Source organism: Camarhynchus parvulus, chromosome 28 (genome assembly GCF_901933205.1).
Source record: "Camarhynchus parvulus chromosome 28, STF_HiC, whole genome shotgun sequence".
NCBI lineage: Eukaryota > Metazoa > Chordata > Aves > Passeriformes > Thraupidae > Camarhynchus > Camarhynchus parvulus.
In genome coordinates, this window is record NC_044598.1 from 4,882,159 (window position 1) to 4,894,793 (window position 12,635).

Genomic DNA, 12,635 nt, shown 5'->3' on the forward strand with positions numbered 1-12,635 from the left:
AGGGGCTGAGCTGATGATCCTTGAGGGTCCCTGCCAGCTCAGGATATTCCAGCATTCTGTGCTCCTGCAATGGCATTTAACACCTATCCTTGGTTTTGCAAAGGTGCCCTCGGGGAGGCTGAGTGGCAATGGGGATCACCCCTGGGCTATTGGTCCTTGGAGCTGGATATCCTTGGAACTGTTTAACCTTGGAGCTGGTTATCCTTGGAGCTGGTTAACCTTGGAGCTGGTTAACCTTGGAGCTGGTTATCCTTGGAGATGGTTAACCTTGGAGCAGGTTAACCTTCAGGTTGGATATCCCTGGTTTTCCCTTTAAAGGTGGAAGTGCTGCACTGAGGTGGGAATGGCCCCAGGTGCCCATCCCCTCCCAACTCCCCACAGGAGCCACAGTGAAGGGTGTGCTTTTTAATGTCAGTTATAATAAAATATTTTTACAGAGCCCAAAAAATTCAAAATAGTGCAAAACATCTCACTGTCATGCATCCATGGGAGCCGCCGCGGAGGGCGGGACAGACACACAGGCATCGGTGACACTGTGCTACAGGAGCAGGATTGGTCAGTTCAATCACATGCCGAACAGGACGCTCTGGGGAGGGGGCTCAGGGCCAGGGCACCACGGAGGGGCTGCGGGGCCGAGCCCCGGCCCGGCCGTGCAGGAGCAGCCGCTAGAAAAGGGTGTAAACATTGAACAGAAACGAGAGAGCAACGTGAAACCCTCTGGTCCCGGCAAACCCTCGAGACAAAGGAGCATTTGGGGTACCCTGTTTTGGGATGGGAGAGGGCTGAGAGAGATGTACTGATTTGTGGGGTCATGAGGCCTCTGTGTGCCCCAGACTCAGCTGGGGCGGCCACCCCAACACCACACACCCAGGCCTCCCAGGCACTCGCACGAGACATGCACACCACAGCACACAGAAATGGTGCTCACTGGGGAACTGGGGGCACAGAACTGGTGCTTACTGGGGGGCTGGAGGGGGGGCTCCTCTGGGCTGGGGTGGGAAGGGTTTTGCTTGCGCCAAGGAGATCCCGTGGGCCGCACTGCTCAGGAATGCTGGTCCCCATGGCCAGAGCAAAGAGGAACGAGTCCCTCTGCTCAGGCCCCTCAGCCCCTGCCTCCCCAGGCCCTGGCACCTTGTGGGGGGCACTGGGGGAGCCCACGGTGGCAGCAAGGCAGGGAAGACAGGATATGGGCCGGGGGCTGCTCCCTGCTGCTCCCGACCCTGGTGATGCTGCTGCCAGCCAGGGAGGGGACCCTGTGCAGGGCCCGTGGGGGCTGCACCCACCAAGCCAACAGCCCCAATAGCCCTTCCAGGGGCAGGACACAGCCTGTCCAGCTGCCCTGTATGTACAGGTATTTACATATGTACACGGATGTGCTCAGGGCTGGCAGCTGCCCTGCCCTCAGGACACACCAGCACACTCGGGGATGGGGACAAGGGGCCATCACGCTGTGCCAGCCACTCACCAACACCCACATATGGCACAAGACACACACACACCCCACAGCCCTTTCCTTGTGTCACTCGGTGAGGGCTGGGGCTGGGTGGGACACTGGAGGTTCAGAGTGAGCCACTGGGGCTCCTCCACCTCAGGCAGGCTGGGGAAGGGCAGAGCGCTCCCCTGAGCCAGGCTGGGCTCCAGCCCCTCCCTGCAGCCCCCCACAGCAGCGCCTTCCTGCGGGCTGTGCCAGAGCCGGCTGTGCTCGCTGTCAGGAGGGGAGGCTCTGTCTCTGCAGCCACAGCACCCCCTCCCCAGTGCCACCGCTGTGGCCACTCCTATGGCTTATACACGGCGGGAGGATCCTGTCAGGGGCCGGGAGCGGGGGGCGAGGGCTGGGGGGACAAAGGACTTTAACTGCTGCCCTCCTCGGCCGAGCGCGTGTCCGACTTGAGCTTGACGAACTCCTTGGCCACCTCGTCGTTGTTGCGCTGCGAGAGGATGCGGAGCACGGTGAGCCCGGTGTCGTCCATGTGGATGCGGCGGCCCAGGGGCAGCCAGCAGGCGCAGCCGGGGCGCTGCAGGATGTCCCGCAGCTGCAGCACGGCGATGCCCACGGTGCGGTCCTCCCGGGCGAAGCAGTAATCCTTCACACACACCTGCAGCTCGTAGCACTCGGGGCCCGTCTCTGTGCCCAGCGTGCTGAGGGGGCAAGGGACGGGCAGTGTTGGCGGATGGGGTCACACTCCACGCCTAGCCTGGCCATCTACAGCCCCGACGTGGCTGCTGTCCCCACCCCTACCCCTAGAAAAGCATTTTCCTTTTTACTCCTGCTCCCCTCTCCCTGCTTTTACCTATGAGAAAATGCCTAAAGCAGCCCATCGGGGATGAACAAACCCCCTGGCAGACCCCAGGAGGTCCCCAGGTGCTGGGGTCACTTCCCCCAGCCTGTCCCCACATCCCCAGCCCGTGGTGCCACTCACAACTGGAAGCTCTCGTTGTACTTGGGGGCCCAGCTGTTGTTCTTGGATTTGGTGGCAAATTTCCTCTTCTTGTCACTGAGGTGGGGCCCGATGATGTTGACCTCGATGAAGGGCCGGAAGATGCCTGAGGTCTGCCACTTGAGGTCATTGGCAGCCACCACTGCAAGGAGGGGACAGGTGAGGCTCAGGGGGCACTGTCACCTGCCAGACCCCGGCACCTGGCCAGCAGGACCCACCTTTGACGGTGACTTTGTGCTCGCCACTGCTGGGGTGGGTCAGGAGCTCCACGTGGATGGACACCTCCCCAACGGGGTCATCCACGCCAGAGCCTGGGACAGACAGAGGGACGAGATGGAAGTGCTGTTTTCCCAATGCTCCTGACATGCCCTGCCCAACACTGACCCCTCTGAGAAGGCAGCTCACCCACCGTGGGGTGGAAAGGGGTGGGCATTAGGGGTGTCCCAAGGGGTTGTGGGCACAGCAGTGTGGGTGCAGCAGCTGTGATGGGCATGGCAGGACACCCCCAGCAGCACGCTGCCATCCCACCCCTGTGAACCCCCCCTTGCTCAGGCAGGGCTGGGGGCCTGTCCAGGCTGGGGCACAGGACAGTGGCTCCCCGTGCTCTGGCCACAGAGGGATGACAGTGCCATGGGCAGGAGGGACCCAGCCAGGGCAGCCACAGCCCTAGCAGTGACTCAAGGCTGACCCACCCCCTCGTACCCCTCCATCCCAGGGACCACACCAAGCCCAGGGGTCCCCGAGCCTGGGGACCAACAGGTGAGCCCCCCCCACACCACCCCAGAGCTGTGCATGCACCCGTGGGCGAAGGAGGGGTGCAAGGCAGGGGGACAGGCTCTGTGGGCCTGATGGGAGATCCAACAGGGCTCCGTGGGCAGCTCTGGGGGTGGGAAGAGCAGAGGGAGGAGGACATGTCCCCATGTCACTGAGGGTGCCGGGGCTGGCGATGGCGCATTCCCCTCCATCCCCGGCCCCGCCCCTGCATGCTGAGCCGGGATGGAGGCCATGGTGGCTGGGGAGGGGCTGGGCATGGAAGGCCAAGCAGGGGTACAGCCCCGGCCCCAGCAGGGTGTGATGGAGGCCAAGCAGGGCCCGCGGGGGCTCATTCCTGCGCCCCAGGACAGGCAGAGCGCGCCGGAGCAGGGCTAGTAATGGTCCTTAGGGCAGCAGGGTGGGCACGAAGGGCACAGGACGTGGCACGGCCACATGTCCCAGGGGGAGGTCACGGTGGGTGCAGTGCTGGGGACAATGTAGGGTGCCCAGAGCGTGTGGGCAGACACCCCCATTCCCACAGGGACAGCCCCCGACCCGCTCTGGGGTGCTCAATATGGCTGAGCACAGCTCCTCCACAGTCCCCCCAAAGCAGCCCTGGGAGGGGCAGTTTGCCCATTCTGGGGTCCCCAGGCCAGCCCAGCCCCAGGCTGGGACTGTTACTAGCCCAGGCCGGCGGCAGGCAGGTGCAGGGGCGGGCGTAGCACACGTACCCTTCTCAGGATAAACCTCTTCACTAAGGGTAAACCTAATCCCTTTCCCACCATGAACTAGTGGGAAGGAGAGAGAAAGAGACAGAGACACGGCACAGAGTACACAAAGAGAGGAGGAAGGAGATGAGGGAGGAAGGAGATAACAACGAAGAGAAGAGGGAGGAGATGAAAAAGAAGGGAGGAGGGAAGAGGTGAAGGAGAGGAGATGAGGAAGAGAGGAGGAAGGAGATGACATGTGTGGGGAACAGGAACAGTGAGGGAGGGGGGGAAACAAAGAGAAAGAGAGATCAGATCTCGCAGACAGACTGACGGCCAAGCACCCGGACAACACTGCAGCGACACAGGAGTGCCAGGCACCCCCAGCTCCGAGTGTGGCTCCTGGGGACAGGGTACACCCAGGGGTGCTGGCACCCACCAGACCCAACCCCACGCCCCCGACATGGCTGGCACAGGAGGCACAGACAGGACAGACGTCCCTTGAAGGAGACTCACGGACAGCAAACGCACGTCCCACTCCCCAGGACGCAGACAAGCCTGGCTGGGGCACCCTAGGATGGCCTGTGACCACCACTGAGCAGCTCAGGGCCCTCCTCCAGCAGCCAAGGGACAGAATCAAGGGCAGCATTTAGAGCTGAGGGCTGATCCTGCCCTGGAAGTGCCCAGCATCCTGCACTGCACCCCAGCACACCAGAGCCCAGCTCAGGGGCTTGGGCACCCAGCACGCCCAGGACAGGCCCTGGCACAGCATCCAGATCCCATGGACCCTGTCAGTGCTGGGTGCCTGGGGCCATCCAGAGGGGACAAACACTGTGACACCTGGCCAGAGGGTGACCTTCCCCCCGCCCACAGGCCCCATTTCCATGCTAGTCCAGCAATGCCCTGGCACTGGGGACCCACTGCTCTTGCTGGTAGGGGACTGGGGAGTGCCAGGCTGCTGCTGCTGGGCATCACGGCCCCTCTTCACCTGCAAGGCACGGGAGGAAAAAGCCCCTTCCTGCCCCACCCTTCTCTTCCCCACTGTGAGCCTGGCTGGGACCCCCAGCCCACTGGGACAGAGCCAAGGTGGCTGCTGGCCACGGGGCAGCCTGGGGAGGACGAGGGCAGCGTGTCCTACCCTGTGACGACTGGGTCTGCACGAAGGTTTTGATGAGCAGATCTGTGGCCTGCGTGTAGAGGGACAGGGCGTAGCGCAGCGACTGCAGGTCAGGGCTCTTCTCCAGGAACGTTTTCTTCAGCCCCACGCCGCCAGCATGGAAGTATTGCTGGAGGGGGAAAGGCCTCAGGATGCTCAGCAGTTCTGTGAGGGTCCCCCTGGTTCTCCCCGTGCTGGGCCTCAGGGTCAGAGCCTCGTGGGCACCCCAAATGCCCCAGAGTGCCCTCACCTTGATGGTGTCCAGCGCCAGCTCCACCACAGCACACTGCTTCGGGGTCAGGCTCTTGGCTTCCTCACGCACCATGTGGTCCTGGGGGACACAGATCCTGCTCTCAGCACAGCACCGGGACCCCGCTGCCCCCAGCCCAGCCCAGCCCAGCCAGCAAGGGGGCAGTGGTGGGGTCCTGGCAGCAGTGGCACTGGCACTCACCCTGCAACAGAGAACACCCCAGCCCCCCAGCCCTCACCTTCAGCTTGGAAAGCTGCCCCAGCTCCTTGGCCGCGTTGAAAATCATCTGTGTGCCCTGCAGAGAGCAAAGAAACAGCGACAGCCCCGGTGAGCAGCCGGGCTGGGGATGGCATGGCCAGGCTGGGCACATCATGCCAGAAGCTTCCTGCAGATCCAGGGGTTCCTCCAGGCTCCAGGGGACAGCAGCCAGGAAGGTGACACAGGTACCAGGCTGGCAGCCCCAGGTTCTCAGCACAGTGTGAGGCTGCAGGCTTGGGGACCCCAGAGCAGGAGGCCACCCTGGTGCCACCCGTGGCTCTGCTCAGCACAAGCAGCTCGGCCCAGGAGTCCCATGCTGCTTCCTGTGCTCCAAGCACCGGCTCCTGCACCCAGCAGGGCCTGGCACAGCAGGGACCGCTCGGGCACGGTGGGAGCAGAGCGCGCCCGGGAGCGAGGGACAGCGGGCACGGGGGGACGTGGCCTGGACCCCACAGCCACCAAACAGCCCCCGGCCACACGGAGCCCTGCCCAGCCCCAGCAGTGCCAGGGAGGCTCCCAGCCCCTTCCCCCAGCTGGGAGATCTCTGCCTGACCTGTGCCCCCACCCCGGCAGTGGCCATGGGGCCATTCCTTGGGGCACAGCAGCCCCCAGGATGGGCAGATCCCGCTCACTGCCCTGGGCTGGCACCTCTGACTGGGCTGAGCACAAGCTCTCCTCCTCAGCCCCTCCAGTGTGCAAATGCAATGGACAAACTGGGGCCCAGAGACCTCACTCCCTTCCCTCTCCCAGCACCAGTAGTTCCAGTCCCTCCCAGCACAGGAAGCTCAGCACCTCTCCCATTAACCAGTACCTTCTGCAGGGCTCTGCCCCCTCCGTGCCCACATTTGGTATGCCCCCATTAACCCCTTGTGCCCACCCAGTTCTGTCCCATTAATTCCACCCTCACTGTTCCCATCTCCCCCAGTCAGTGGACAGGCTGGGAGCAGGGGACACTGCTGTCCCCAAAACAGAGCACGACAAGGACAGAGGACACTGTATGAGCTGGGAGTCCCCAGCCCAGAGCACAAGGGACAAGGGGGAGGGAAGGGGAGAGAGCAGTGCCGAGTGGGGAGCAGAAGAGCCATGTCCTTACTTCAGTGTGACTGGGCAGCTTCACCCTGCTCTGGAAGAGAACAGCAAGGGACAGTTACTGGTGGCCCCAGCAGCATTCAGCCATGGCTCCAGGCCCCCCCATCCCCTGGCCAGGAGGGCTCTGGCCCTGTGCTCTCCTCTGGCTCTCCCAGCTCTCTGCTGGTGCCACTGGATGGGCACCAGGTCACAGCTGCAAAGGCTCAGCCCCTGCCTGTGCTGCTGAAGCTGAGATGAGCGTGCCAGGTCTCTTCTGAGGTTTGCTCCCCACCCCATTTGGGGCTGGGAGACCAGAGGGAATCAGCTCACCCAGCACACCCAGTACACCCAGCAAACTGGGCAGGATCCAGTGTCCCCCAGGAGAGGAGGGGGAGCCGCAGGCATTGCCCAGATGGATGCTGGCATGGCTCTTCCCAAGAACCAGGATCTGGGGAGCAGGCTGGGGTCGCTGCTGGGCCCCACCCTGTGGTGAGGAGCCCCCAGGCAGGGTAGGAGCCCATGTGCTGGAGAAAGCCCTTGGAGCAGGGCTGGGGCTCAGCAAGGATGGGGGATTGGGCTCAGGGATCCGGGGGATCCCAGCAGCCCCAAAGGCCCAGCATGGGGGGTCCCCTCTTCCTGAGCCCCCCACAGTGGGGTGGGGGTGTGTGGAGGGTCTCCCATGCATGGGGTCTCACCCCCTCACTGTCCCACCAGGCAGCTGAGGGCTGTGGGGCAGTGCTGTGGGGCAGTGCTCCCCATGGGGATGGGTGACACCCCACATCTGCCCCATGGGACTGAACAGCACAGAGCCCCCACTCCCTACCCCAGGGACACACAGAACTGGGGCTGTCCCCAGCACACAGCACAGCACACCTCACCACAACACCACGCAGGCAACAGCACATCCAGACAGCACGACAGAGGAAGCACGGACAAGCCTGGACCTGCAGAGCAGGCAGGTGTGAGACCACGAGTGTGGCCCCGGGGTGTGACACACACGGAGCCCACAGCTATTTACCTTCTCTGTCCCCTTGCCATGTTTTCTCAAGAGCGTGCCCTGTAGAAGCAATGTCAGAGGTTGAGTGTGGGGTGGGGGGACAGCATGGGACAGGACACAGGGGCACGGGTGGCAGAGACATGACGAGCTCCTGAAGGACAGCCAGTGGGGGACTGGTCCCCACCAGGGTACTCAGTGAGGGCCTGGTGTCATCAGGGTGCTGGATCCCCACTGGAAAGCAGGATGTTGCACTGCTGGAGAACTTGTCCTCACCCTGGGACACTGCTGGGATGCAGGGATGCTGAATCTATGAGGATGATCCTTGCTGGGATACAGAGGTGCTGAATGCGTGAGGGATGATCCTTGCTGGGATACAGGATCCAGCTGTGTGTGGGCAGGCTCTGGTGCCCCCACACATCCTGCTTCAGCTCTGCCAGGTGCTCGCAGCACTGGGGAGGGAGCAGGGACGGAGTGGCTGGGATTTGGCTTTGGCACGCAGAGCTCTGGTTTGTGCAGGGCTGGGCCCAGTGCCAGCCCCACGCTGGCCCAGTTTCTGTCCCACAATGACCCAGTGCCACCCCTACAATGACCCAGTGCCAGCCCCACACTGGCCCAGGCAAGAGGAACTGTGTGAAATGAGCCACAGTGCCATGGGGGGGATGAGGAACTGCTGGGGTCAGGAGAGGGGAGCACAGAGTCAGCAGGCTGGGAAGCCTCAGATGGAACGAGCAGCACAGGCACAGCCAGATAGGGCTGCCAGGAGGGGTTCTGGCCCTGGCACAGGGGGATGGGTGAACAAGAGGAGCTTGTACCACACAAAGCTGACACTGCTCTGTCCCCCAGAGCCTCAGCAAAGCTGGGACATGGGGCTCCCACGAGGTCCCCATGAGATCTGAGGGGACACTCAGCCCCAGGCTGCCCCCAAGGCTTCCCCAAATGCTGCTGTTGGACACAGAAGGTGTTGGGGGACAGCAGAGGGGTGTTTGTCCCTGCAGGGATTGGCACCAGCACCCAGCAGCTGGCTCCCACTGCTCTCCGTGCACAGGTGCCTGGGTCACAACAGGGGTGGAGACAGGACTGGGGGAGTAAATTGCCCTTCCCTTGCCCCGAGGGGCATAAACCCACAGCCACAGATTGGTCAGAAGAGGACAGAAGGAAACTGCTCAGTCAAAGCCATGCAAGGACCCAGCAGCGATGCCGAGAAGGGAACCAGCAGTCCGGGTTCCCAGGGTCACAGCCCGACCAGGAGGAGCCTCACGACTCTGCCAGCAGCCTGCCCCAACACCGAGCACCGGGCCAGGGACCGCCGCGTCCCCGAGAGACTCCTCCTCCTCCTCCTGGCAGGGAAAACCTCTGCGCTCACCCCCACCACAGCCAGACCCAGCCAGGGCCTCGAGGGGAAACTGAGGCACGAGGGGAAGGACGAGCAGCCCCGATTGCAGGCTCGTGCCTCCCGCGGTATTGCTGCCCTCAGCACGGAGCCCGGGTGTGGCAGTTCCCGATGTCACGGCACTGATGGCACTGCCATCGCCGTCCCCTCCCTCCCCATCACTCCCCCCTGTCCCTCCCCACATCCCGGCACCGCCAACCTGCCCAAGGCCTCTCCACCCACCCCATCGCGGAGGGGCTGGCATGTGCCGGCCGGGAGCCAGGGCCAGGCAGGGCGGGGACCAGGAGCCGGACCAGGAGCCGAAGGAGGGTGTGGGCAGGGCACGGGCAGCCACACAAGACAAGAACCGGCGAGGCCAGGACCGACACAGAGCGGACAGACAGACAGACAGACAGGGAGCTGCCGTACTTACAATCATCTGCCATTGAGAGGCGAGAGGAGCAATTGGAGAGAACAACCGTGACGTGAGTGCCGGCCCCTGCCTCCTCATCCTCCCCAGCGCCAGCCCTGGCTGCCCCCCAACCCCGGCAGGGCCACAGCGCTGAGTGGCACTGAGTGGCACTGAGTGGCACTGCCCTGCCACTGCCTCCACAGCCCCCGAGGAGCCCCAGCCTCACCTGCCCAGTCCCTCCTGACTCTGGGGGGGAGCTCTGCCCCAGGGGGCTCAGTTCCAGGGACCCCAGTCAACACTTGGCCCCCAAACCACCAACCTGTCCAGCCACCCTGTGGGCTGGCACCACGGACACCTGGGCAGGATGTCCCCTGCCCGAGGGACCAGTCCCAGCACAGCTTTCTCCAGGGACTGTGTGCCCTCAGGAAAATCACCCAACACAGCCACATGTCCCTGCCCCCTCCTCTGCCCTAGCACAGACCCCACTGTCTCCACAGCCTGGCTGGAAAGAGACTGGGATGGGGACTGGGATGAGGACTGGGATGGGGACTGGGATGGGGACTGGGAAGAGGACTGGGATGAGGACTGGGATGGGGACTGGGATGGGGACTGGGAAGAGGACTGGGATGGAGACTGGGACTCAGTGGCACCAGCGTCCCTACGAGATTTGGCCACCTTTGGCCAAGGGTGTGTGAGCCTAGTCAGAAGGGATGTGGGGCTGACCTCAGCCAGGCTCAGGGCTGTGACACAGTGACAGTGAGGTGGCACCACTGAGGGCTGACATGTCACCACTGTGCTGTCCCTCACAGACACAGCACAGGAGCTCCACAGTCCCAGAAAGGTGACACAAAGGCTGACAGCTCCAGGAACTCCAAGGAGGAGCCTGAGCCCAGTTTTGTAATGGTGACAAAAGCCACCAAAGAGTGACAGGTGTTGGCTGGTTGAGAGCCCTCAGTGACACCCTTTCCTGCCTGACTTCAAAGGAACCACCCCAGGAAGCTTCAGGTGCAGGGAGGGCAGGCAAACAGCAATGTGATATGGGGCCTCAGAGAGGGACCATTCCCTGGGTTTGCTCTGCTTTCCTAAACACCCCAGGAGCAAGGAACAGCTCAGCCCTGCTGGGGAATATGTCCCCCCACCCTCAGCAAGGCAAACAGGCAGCATCTCCCCACACTCCAGGAGCCCCTGGATTCACCTCCTGGCACCCACAGCCAGTGTGGATCAGTGTGGCATGGGATGCTGTCCCAGCTCTGGGGGAAGGATGGATAAGAAAGGGCCAGTGTCCCCTCTTGATGCCACAGTGGAGGTGGCAGGAAGGTCCTTTGCCAAAGACAACCAAGAAGGTTCTGGAGCAAGGATGACCTATCTCTCTTCCATCCTTTCCCTGGCCAGGAGCTGGACACGGGTTTGGGGACATCAGTGAGGTCCCCACCTTCTCACATGCCATGAGGGCACCTGGCCAGCCATGTCCCACACTGGCCCCAGTCAGTCACCTGAGTCTCAGGGTCCCTGGTCCCTCTGCCCATCACTCACCGTCTGGTCTGTGAGCGGGGGTAGGACGATGGTCTTCTCCATGGTGTTCATGACCAGCTTCCAGAGCTCCTTCAGCACCCGCTTCAGCACCGTCTTCTCGCAGATCTTGGCAAAGAGCGTCAGGCTGCGGGAGGAGATCCCCATGTCACCCCTCCCGTGTCACCCTGACTCTGCAGGTCCCCCACGCTGCCTGATGAGGCCAGGAGGGGCAGGGTGGGGGCTCCAGCTGCCCCCCCACTCACTTGCTGTCCAGCAGGTCCATGATGGGCTGCAGGACGTTGTCGGCGTCCTGTGCCACGCTGCTGCAGGTGCTGGCAGGGACGTTGCCAGTGCCCTTCACCTGGCTCAGGATGTCACCCATCTGCTTCACACACTCCTCGATGTGTGGCTGGAAACTGGGGACCACAATACGCAGGCAGCTCAGCATATCCCCGCCCAGAGCCCCCGGACACAGGTTCTGGACCCCCAGAGCTCTCCTTTGCCCACCGCCCCTGCCCTCGAACCCAGCTGTACCTGGTGGCAAACACTCGGCTCAGATCATCCAGGACGTTGTTCAGTTTCACCTGCAGTTCCTTGAGGATATCACTGGCTTCTGTGTCCAGCTGCAGGAGGAACAGGTTGTTGAAGCTGACAGAGCTCCTGAACCAGCCCTCAGGGAAGTTTCTGCATCCCAAATACATCCCTGGGCAGGGTGAAGCCCTTCCCAGTCTGATATGGTGGGACAGCAGAGTGCCATGGGGTGGGACAGTGTGACCCCACACTGGAGTGAGGAAGGGGTCTGCTCCCAGCACTGGGGAACTGGGCATGGGCCTGCCTCAGGGGGGAAGGGAATGATCCAACCCCTACAGGGCTCTCTCCTGGAACCCCCCCATACTCACATCCTTCCCACCCATGGCTTCAAACATCTTCTCAAGCTGGACACGGAGCTGCTGGATGTTGTTCATCAGGATGCAGGGCTGCAGGGGTGGGATGGAGAGGGGGGTCAGCACCAATAAATAAGGCTGGGACAGCTGCTCACAGCCCCAGGACCCTCCCATCTTTCACTGGGGAACATGAAGACAGAAGCCACCCTGGCAGTGTGTCAGGAACTGCCATCAGGAAGGGACTGACCCACCCTGGGGTTGAGGTGACGTGTGGGGACAGCAAAAGGGAGATACATCACCACTTTCTCCTTCTCCTTGGAGCAGTAGGAGGCAAAATCCTTGGAGATGATCTCAGCATATTGGAGCAGCACATTGCTGATGGTCTGCAGCCAAACAGGGCACCAACAAAGACACCCAGACAGCAGCCACAAAGGGTAAGGAAAGAGAGAAGGAAACCATGAATCCAACAGCAGTGAAACAACCTCATATCTGGATACATATGGGGAGCCCCAGACCCTCTGGCCTCATGGATCACAGAATCATGGAATTATTAAGGTTGGAAAAGCTATGAATTCAAGTCCAACAATCACCTCAGTACCACCACCATGTTCACCACTAAACCATATCCTCAAGTGCCACATTAACATGTTTTTTAAACACTTCAGTGCTGCCCTGGGCAGCCTGTGCCAGGGCTGGACAAACCTTTCAGTGAGGAAATTTTACCAACATCTAACCCAAATCTCCCCTGGCACAACTTGCAGCCATTTCCTCTCCTCCTGTCCCTGTTCCCTGGAGCAGAGCCTGACCCCTGGGCTGTCCCCTCCTGTCAGG

General features: G+C 62.2%; 1 protein-coding gene across 8 annotated transcripts in view; it reads right to left on the minus strand.

The window, feature by feature from the left end:
• Positions 1-399: 399 nt before the first annotated feature.
• UNC13A (unc-13 homolog A) overlaps positions 400-12,635 on the minus strand; it is a 36,937-nt gene continuing 24,701 nt past the window's right edge. For 4 of the 8 annotated variants that reach the window (XM_030966785.1, XM_030966783.1, XM_030966786.1 and 1 more), the window contains exons 31-43: positions 12,104-12,187; positions 11,820-11,897; positions 11,455-11,543; positions 11,184-11,336; positions 10,942-11,065; positions 9,430-9,435; positions 7,649-7,687; positions 5,543-5,599; positions 5,305-5,385; positions 5,037-5,184; positions 2,657-2,749; positions 2,421-2,580; positions 400-2,139 (exon numbers count right to left, since the gene is read on the minus strand). In XM_030966785.1, coding sequence (XP_030822645.1) covers positions 1,851-2,139; positions 2,421-2,580; positions 2,657-2,749; positions 5,037-5,184; positions 5,305-5,385; positions 5,543-5,599; positions 7,649-7,687; positions 9,430-9,435; positions 10,942-11,065; positions 11,184-11,336; positions 11,455-11,543; positions 11,820-11,897; positions 12,104-12,187 — 1,401 coding nt within the window. In that variant the 3' untranslated portion in view covers positions 400-1,850. Of the gene's footprint in view, positions 2,140-2,420; positions 2,581-2,656; positions 2,750-5,036; positions 5,185-5,304; positions 5,386-5,542; positions 5,600-6,655; positions 6,686-7,648; positions 7,688-9,429; positions 9,436-10,941; positions 11,066-11,183; positions 11,337-11,454; positions 11,544-11,819; positions 11,898-12,103; positions 12,188-12,635 lie in introns of all 8 variants that reach the window. The other 4 variants (XM_030966788.1, XM_030966787.1, XM_030966789.1 and 1 more) reach the window with 2 other exon arrangements.